The sequence below is a fragment of the Vanellus vanellus genome (genome assembly GCF_965231255.1).
Source record: "Vanellus vanellus genome assembly, chromosome: 5".
NCBI lineage: Eukaryota > Metazoa > Chordata > Aves > Charadriiformes > Charadriidae > Vanellus > Vanellus vanellus.
Genome location: NC_138910.1, coordinates 39,715,429 through 39,724,508, shown reverse-complemented (window position 1 = coordinate 39,724,508; position 9,080 = coordinate 39,715,429). Strand labels below are relative to the sequence as shown.

Below are 9,080 nucleotides of genomic sequence, written 5' to 3'. Positions count from 1 at the left end.
GCCCCGGCGCCTCCGCGCGCCGCCCTACCCCTCCCGCCGCGCCCGGCGGAGGCGCGCGCGCGGCAGGAGGGCCGTCCCCGCCTCAGGCGCCCCGCCAATGGCGAGCGGCCGCCCCCGAGCCGAGCCCCGCCCCCGGGTGCGGCGGATTGGCCGCGCTCCTCCCCTCAGCGGCGCGGCCCCCCCCTCCCCTGCGCGGGGAGGCCCCGCCCCGCCGAGCTGCGCTTTAGCTGGGCGCGGACTCTTCAACAGCGGCAGTGGGAGTTGCGCCGGGCGCCGCGCCGCGCGAGCTGGAGGCGGCAGCACCGCTGTGGAGAAGCCCGCGGGCGGAGGCAAGCGCGGGGCTTCGCGGGGCAGCCGCGGGGGGGGGGGGAAGGACTGCGGTGAGGCCACCGGCCGGCCGCCGCTGCGCGCCAGCGGGGAGCGCCGCGCTGAGGCGCGGGGGGAGGGGAAGGGGGAAAGGAACCGGGGCCGGGCGGCGGTTGGTTCCCGCGGCGGGAGCGGTGGTGGCGCCGCCGAGCGCTGGCGCGCATGCGCGAGGAGGAGACTGGGGTGGGGGCGGGGCGCGGGGGGGGCTAACGGTCTGGGCGCGGGGCGGGGCCAGGGTGGCTGAGGCGGGGGCGGCCCGCGCGCGTGGGGCGGGGTCGCGGCGGGAGCCGGAGGGGAGGGCCGCGCCGCGCCGCCGCCCTCGTTACCCCCTTCCACCGCGTCCCCGCGTAGCTCCCGTGGGGAGTCTCGCGTCCTCCTTCCCTCCCCCGCCGCTTTCTGCCTGCCCGGCCCTAGCTTCTGGCGGCCGCGCTGCCAGGCCGGCCTCGCCCCGCCTTGCCCGGGGGTGCCGGGCGACCTGCGGGTGCGGGGTGCGTGGTATTGCCAGCTCCCCAAGGGCGCGGGTGCATAGTGTTGTGCTGCCTTGTTCTTTCTGTCTTATTTTTTAACGTTTGGGTCAGTAGCTGGGTGGAAAACTTTAGCCTACGTTTTCATGTGTGATTTTTTTTTTTTTTTTTTTAATTCCTGGGTTAAAACTTCCCTCTGATAATCAAGCTGAGCAGATTGCCTTTGAGTGGCCCTGACCAAGTTGGCTTCTCAGACTACAGACCACTTATTCATAAAGCAGAATACCTTAGATAACAGATAGCAAAGCTCTGGAAAGCAGCTCAGATCCAGGTGCATCTCCCAGCCTTCTTTGAGATATCCTGTGTGGTCTTGAGCAAGTCTTTTAATCCACTTTGTGCATGAGCTCCCTGGTTGCAAAATGCTGAAGCATTTCCCAAAATAAAACTTAGCAGCGACTGTGGTACTTAATACTCTTCAGCAATGGGAAGCAAAGTAACCAATTAAAAAAAAAAAAAATCCAAAGTCTGCTTTTTGTCAAAGGGTGGATATTTCCTTTTTGTGCTTAATTCAATGAAAAGGAAATATTAAAAATTAAACTGGATAAAGCATGGTTATAATGCTAGTAGGTGTACCAACTCAGAAAGCTAAGCTGTGTGCCTTACTACTCTCCTTCCTTATTGGTCTGCATTGTGAAGTCTTGTAAATGTTTTGGGGAGTTTAAATTCCAGTCATCTTAATTAATGTCTAAGAGCTGAATGATTCCTGTTTAAGACCAAGTTTTATGGCTCTCTCTTCAAAGACTGAAATTCAAAAGGATAACTGAAATGTTGATATGGACCTTGCAATGGATCTAAAAGTATTACAAATATTTATATTAGAGACCTATATATGTACAACCTGCTTACAGAGGCACCCATTGTACTACAAAAAGCGTTTAACATATTAAAAATTGCTTCATCTAATATATTACAAATCTATGGTATTATAGACTGAACAGGAATTAGTTGATGGCATGGTAATAAACTTGGAAATAATATATGATTCTCTGTTCAGAAGCAGTTATGAACAAGGAGAAAAACAACCCTGTTCAGAGATTTTAATGAGTCATGGATTTTATCATAAATGAATACCAATGAGTTCCTCTTCAAGTATGTCCTTTTTGATGTTTTTCAGGATTAAAACTGTTTGGGTGGTCTGTCTTAAATTGAGTTATCTTACTGTTCAAAGAGAGATCCTTTTTAGGTGTGCATGTGTTTTGTTGTTTTGGTTTTGGGATTTTTTTTTTTTCAAAGAGGAGGAATTTGTGCTTCTATCTTCTGGGGAGTGCAAAACACTGGAGTTTGCAGTTTTATCTATATAGTACGGCCTGCACAGTGACTGCTGCTGAAAGCTGAGACTCCCCACATAATCCTGTTTGGTTTTTTTTTTTTCCAGTCTATTAATAGACCAAAATATTAAAATGCTTAAATACTCGTCATGAGTAACTGGGCTGCTTTCAAAATGAAAACAAAAGCTGCCTACTGAGATGTTGGTGTTTTGTTGTTTTTTTTTTTCCTTAAAGGCTAGTCCGAGGTGTGTTAAATATGGACTTACTTCCTTTTCCTTTCATACTCCTAACCAGGACGTACCCAGTGGGACCAATATCTCTTTTGCAGTCATTGCTGCAAAGTATTCTGTGAGGAAATGCAGATTATGCTGTTGAGCTGTTCTCTCTATTCTTAGAAATTATGATGATCTTGTAAGTTTTGTGAAAATTGGGAGGGGTGGGTAAAGCATACCCAAGTGGATGCCTCTTACCAGGCAAGGCTTAGAGAAGCTGGCTGGAGTCAGCTCCTGCACTCTCAGCTCGGGGGTGGCTGTCAGTCCTGGCAGCACAGCTAAGGCAGTGCCGCAGTAGTGCCCGTCTGCCAGAGCACCGTTTTATTTTTGTCCAGTGATTATCAGGAAGGCTGTCCAAGAGGAGCCAGGGATTACGGGACAAACAATGCAAAGCTGTAGGAAACCAGGTTTTGTCAGTTGTGTTGTAGGCAGATCAAGCTTACTCATGTAGCTGCTGCCATCTATTCTGCAGGTTTTTTCTAAGAGACCTTAAAGCAGCTCTTGTCAGTCTGAAATACAGTATTTTTGAACGTTCCTGCTGAGTTTAATTTTGGGTGTTTCACCAGATGCTGCCTGCTGCCAGTGACTTTGCTTTGCTTTTGAAACGCCTTCTAGACAAGGAATAAACATTGGAAGTTATCTTATCTGAAACACTGTTAATCTGTGAATAAACTGGAAACAGCTGTATTAATTTGAAATGTTTGTAGGCCCCTGAATTTGAAAGAAAAAAAAAAAAACCAACAAAAAAAAAGGAAGAGTAAAAGTCCTCTCCTGGTCTCCAGGAATCTCATTATTAACAAGAAAGTTTCAGGTGTTTGGGATGATGAAAGATGAGTTAATTTACAAGGAAAGAAGGCTAGTACAGAGGATCCTTACAAACCCTCATGCAAATTGAGTTTTATTTCTATTGAAAATGGAAAGATCACAAACAAAAAAAACACTAAAGACAAAGCAATCCTCCCCCCAAGCAAAAATCCCCCCAAACATTGTCTGCAGTGTTGTGTAACAAAAGTGATAGTGTTATGCAAGGGGGGGAAGAGTCAAAAAGTGAAAGGACTATAAACAAAAGCTGGGAAGGGACTGCCACCCTGTGTGCAGGCAGGTTTGTGGTTGGGTTTTGGTGTGTTTATTTTATTGATGCTGCCAATTACCAACATGAAGACACTAGTTTCAGGATTTAGACAAATTCCATTGAGATGAGCCTGGTAGGGAAGGGTATATCGAGGAGCGGCAGAGGGGCAGGGGTCATTGGGGGATTAGCGACCCGGAGCTGTGGTGAGAGAAGTAAGCAGGGTGCGGGTTGGGGGAGCGCTGGGACTGTGGTAAACTGCAATTCCCAGCTATATCCTCCTGGGTAATTAAGGCATTAGGGGAGGATAAGCATAACTTTAAACATCAGTTGCTGTACTGTGCATGTCTGGTACTTGTTTCTTCCCTTTCCCGGCACTTACTTTACGTAAGCTTTTCTCTTTACAATACTTTTTAGTCTTTCAAGTGTAGTGTGTATTCAGCAGATGAAAAGCAAACTGTTTGCCAGTTAAGTAGCATTTCAGCTGTTCTGGTTTTGAAACCTCAAGTAGTACATAATGAAAAAAAAAAGCCTTGAAATGGTTCACCTATGACAAAAAAGCTTTTCCCAGAATGAAAATACAGGGTCTTCCTGAATACCATGTTGCAGTACTTGTGTTCCCTCCTTCTGCATGCTTCCCGCCTCCCCCCCCCCCCCCCCCCCAGGATTAAAGATTTGGCTTTGGAAATTCACTTCCAATAAGGGTGGAGTGAAATTATTTTTGCTGCTTTCTGCCAAAATAAAATGAAATGTGTCAAAATGAAAATTGTAATATTCTCGTGGAGCCAAGTACTTGTACCAAAATTTGTTTTTAATTCTTTTGCAGCTGATACTTTGTTTTGCTTATATGCCAATGACTTTTTCTGCATGTGTGTGAACTTCTTGGGAGAAATGCCAAGGACTGGGACAGTACCAGCCTTTATAAAGTCTTTTTGATGTCACTGAAATGAGAGGAACACACCTGAAGTGTCTCACACAACTGTCTTCAGGGCAGAAGCATCGTGTGAAGTTTGCAAGCTGCCTGGGTAAGGGCTTAATTGAACGATTTCTCTCTTCAAAAGCGTTTGTTTTGGTTTGGTTTTTTTTTTAGCTATATTGTAATTTAAGTGTCTTCTGTCAGGAACTCAGTTAGTGGCTTCTCGGTGCTCTTCAGTTTAATGTTTGTGTTTCAACTTGAGGGTATTTTGATTTCTTCCCTTATTTCCCCTAGAAGAGGGGGCAAAAAGTCCCCCAAACTCAAAAAAACCCTAAAATAATTTGCTAATGGTATTCATTGCAATTTAGGAAATTTGAAACTGTACCAGAAGGGTATGTAGTATTTGAGGGAATGTGATCAAGTTAAAACTCTGAAATTTTGTGCTGCTATTTTTTTTAAGAGCTTCCATCTTAATATAGGTATGAGAGATACTTCTTCAAACTTCCTGTTTGCTTGAGCAGCAGCTGTACTGTGTGTGGACGTTTCCTGGCTTTCAGGAGTAGCAATCTATGACTGTTGAACCACTCGGGCTAAGGAAGGTAGATGGTAAAGTTGGAACAGCTATAAACTCATTGCAAAGTGTATGTAGATACCAGCCTGGCAGCGTTCCTCTGAGAGATCTTCTTGGAGTTCCCAGGGACAGATCTAACATGGGTACTCCCTTAAGTTCATAGTAACCCCACAGAGAAAGTGTGGGCTTCAGTTCTCTCCCCCTTATGTTTTAGCCATGCTAAATCACTTTGACTTATTATAGTTATTTGCCATATGCTGAGAACGGAGGAGGCATAAGTGTCTGAATCCATACTCCTTTGAATTTAAAAATTCTTGTGCCTGCTAGCTCTTAAAAGAGTGGAAAGATACAAAGCCACGAGTCAGCCAGATGCTGAGACCATTGCCAAGTCACCAGAGCCTTTGCAATTTGGGGCTCCAGCTCTCATCAGTGCATTTCCCTGCCCAATCCTAGTAACAGGGCTCTTACTGAACGGCTGTCCACTGGGAAGGACTTTGTGCTGAATCCCTGTATAGTCTGAAGTTATTGGCTCATTGATAAAAGTTAAAATCTTGGGGATTTTAATAATATCATTTAGGATTAGAACTAGGACGACCAAACCTGGTCTGTGTGATGCTGGGTAGGTGATGTACAGAGATGAAAACCTCATGGTTGAAGTATTCGTGGAGCAATGAAAGATGAATAAAGCATACAGAGAATATTAAGGCTGTACTGGAGCATGTGGCTCTTTATGTTTTTCTTCGTGTTTTGAGGGTTAAGCAGAAAGTATCCAGACTGGTACTTCTCAGCTCCTTAGGTTTCCACATCTCCTTTAATGTTTGCACCTTCAGCATAAAACCTGTAGTTATAAATAAGGCTTCAGACAGGGAGTTTGCTTCTCTTAAGATCCATACACGGCAGTCTCAGGATCATTGACCCCTTACGGGATCTGTGCATCGAAAATTGCTGAGCTAGGCAATTGCTGTGGAGATCAAAGAAACTGAAGATGTTAAAGGAGGGCAATGGAAATGCTGCTTAACTAGTACACGAGTTAAACAGAGAATTTACTGTGGAATTACTGTGCTACATTCACTTTTGTTACTACTCTCTTGTTGTTTGTAGTCTTGTCTCTAGCTTCTTAATGAAGAACTGACAGTAGCTTATCTTTCAGGCTTCTGCAGGCCATGTTCAAATAAATCTTTCATTGGGTTTATTTAACCATCTCATAAACAAAGCTGAAAGTACAGTGTAAGGCAGTATTCCCGCTCTGTAGGCTGTGTTATAGATACAGTATGACATGGCAGCATAGCTGCTGACAAGAACTGGTGAAGGTTGACACTGGTCTTTTGATCCCAAAGTTTGGGAACTCTTCGTCTAAGATATGGCAAGCAACAGGCAAAAGAGTTTGTAAAGGAAAACTGTCTTTATGCAAATTGTTATCAAAGAATATTGGGTTTGTATTATTCAGGCAGTACCTGATGAATAAAGAACTGGATACAAAAGCAGAGGAAAGATTTTTTTAGGAAACATTTAGAATTTACAGTTCTCTGTTTTTAAAGCATTAGCCTTGATAATTGGTTTCTAAAGTGTATTTGTGCGAATATATAATAAAATAATTAATCAGATGCTTGCTTTATATAGATTCACATTAAATATATTTCTCCTAATAGTGCCTCTGAGTTCATTTCAGTGTTTCATCATGTGGTAGGTGTTCTGCTTTGCTGCACTTACAGTAGGGAGCTGCATAGCTCCCATTTCTTTGATATTGTTGATGTTGACTCATTTTAAGTATTAAAAAAAATACTTGAACAAAAACTAAATGTAACTCAAAAGGTAACTTATCTCCAGAACGGATTAAAATAAAGTCCAGCCAGAGTTCTGGGGTGGGAATATGTAGATGTGCATTTCGCTGTGTGTGCGTATACATATGCATACACTTGCACACATATTTTAAAATGCATCCTTCCAGTCACATGGCTTATGGTCATCTTTTTCAGTTTGGGCAAGGTTAGATGACAGTCTGTAACTGTGTCAGTCTTGTTTCTCAGACTGATAGGATCAGAAATGCAATGAGGTATGAACACTTACTCCCTGAGAGGTAAAAGCTTTCATTGCACATGGAACAACTTCTGAATGAAACGAAATAAAAACAGAGAAAGTGTTCTTATATGACTTGGGAGGGAGTGTAGTCTGTCCATGTTCTTTAGATAATGTCTTTTTTTATGGAATATTTGACTAATGTTGAAAGAATGAAATATTTGACAAAATTGTTGTATTTGTACCGTGTCATGAAAATGAGAAAATTTACATGGCCCATGTTATTTTCAGGTTTGCTGTAAACTACCTACCGTAGCTATAATGACACCAGCCCTCAGAGAGGCAGCAACAAAAGGTCATGGTATCCACTTGTCACCTTCTTTGTCCTCTAGAGCTATGGAGTCTGATACAGCTTTGTGCATGGAAAATTCCAGAGCAGTGGAAGAGAAGATAAAAGAGGACTCCATCGCACAGATTACTTGCTCAGTCCTGGGGTTCCCCACTGCTGAGCCCAACCTCAGGAATGATATCTTCAGTGTGCAGCATTTTGGTTCTCCACCATCCTCCAAGCACTATCAGTCTGTCTTGTTAATGAGTACAAGTTCTGCATTTAGCAACAAAACTGGTAAGCAAACGAAAGTGGGAGAGCCCGACTGCTCCAAGATGAGAAATTTGTTACATAATGGTGCTGACACATCATTTGGGCAGATTAGTCATTCACAACCTGAGGAACAGGTCAAAGGGGAAACATTTTCAGAGACCACATCTCCGAATTTGGCAGAAATGCAGAGACTTTTGGATTCAAATGTAACTGAATCCAGTAATGCAGAAGAAATGCAGCTTTTAAACGGTAAATGGTACAAGAAGAATGGGTTTTCGGGTAGGGCTTTGGAAGTCTGCGCTGAAACAATAAGAGGGGATTTATTACACCAAATTCTTCACAGGCCTTCAGAAGGGATTTTGAGCTGCACCCCGGAGGAGGTGTACGCTCGCTTACTCCAGTGTGTCACTAAGCAACAAATGGAAATCAGTCGCGCCAGAAGAACTCAGAAACGTTTACAAATGCTCCTGGCAAAGCATGTTATCAAACACTGTGATCAGCAGCTGAAATGCTTCGTGAAACATCAGCTACAAAGAATGAAGGTTTTCCATGAGCCAGCCAGATTTTTGAGCAGTAGCTCCCTCAGGTGTGCTGAAGGTTGGCCAGAAAACAACGCAACTACTTTGGAGAGTAGTTCGAGTACAGACATACAGAATGGAGTTAGCATTGCACCAGGTGAAATCCGGGGGTTTGCACTTTCTACTGGAGGGCTGCTGTCTCGCGTGGAGAAGGATCTGGACTCTGACGCAACATGTAGCAGCTCAGATGAAGATGGTGAGGAACAGACTGTAAGAACAACCATGGAAGCGTAAGTGTTAAATTCCTGCTAGACTCGTGCTTCATGCTTATAATTCAAGATGGAAGGGTCTAGACCTGCAGATTCCTTCTCGTGTGAGTAGCCTAACTCAATAGATGGTCCTACTGAAATCGGTAGGTTTGGCAGGGGTCAGACAGAAAGCAAGAACTTCTCTAATTACAGCATTTAAGGAACAGTTACTTTACTAGACTGTAGGGAGCTGGATTTTGTCCTGCATTCTATCAGTTTATATTACATTAGTACTGTTAATTGTTCAATACTCAGATGGTGCTGTAAATCAAATAGTGATAACAATGCTGTAAATTACATTTTTGGCTGGTATGAAAATAATTTTAATTTTATTCTTCAGTTATTAAGAGTTAGTCTATGTTAGGATCTTGAAATCCACCACGATGTGACAGAAGACTAAAAATGATCATCTGATGCAGGTGTCAAGCCATCTGGTATTTGGATGTTGTATATTGAAAAAGTTTCGTTCTTCAAATTATAATTTAAAAAATGTCAATTTACTTACTGAAGTTGTTCTGCTACTGTGGATGAAGCTAGCCTCCTTTTGAATATTTTAATGAAAAAACAGCATTTTGGGCTCTTCCTAGCGTAGGAGAATCTGCATTCTTCTCCTAGCTGATATGTTTGTACTTCTGAGTAATAGCTCTGCCT

The 9,080-nt window shown here is 43.8% G+C and overlaps 1 protein-coding gene across 1 annotated transcript in view; it reads left to right on the top strand.

Annotated features, from left to right (window-relative positions):
- The first annotated feature begins 4,481 nt into the window (after positions 1-4,481).
- KANSL1L (KAT8 regulatory NSL complex subunit 1 like) overlaps positions 4,482-9,080 on the top strand; it is a 63,913-nt gene continuing 59,314 nt past the window's right edge. Inside the window, exons 1-2 of the mRNA XM_082484330.1 lie at positions 4,482-4,524; positions 7,294-8,411. Coding sequence (XP_082340456.1) covers positions 7,324-8,411 — 1,088 coding nt within the window. The 5' untranslated portion in view covers positions 4,482-4,524; positions 7,294-7,323. The remainder of the gene's footprint in view (positions 4,525-7,293; positions 8,412-9,080) is intronic.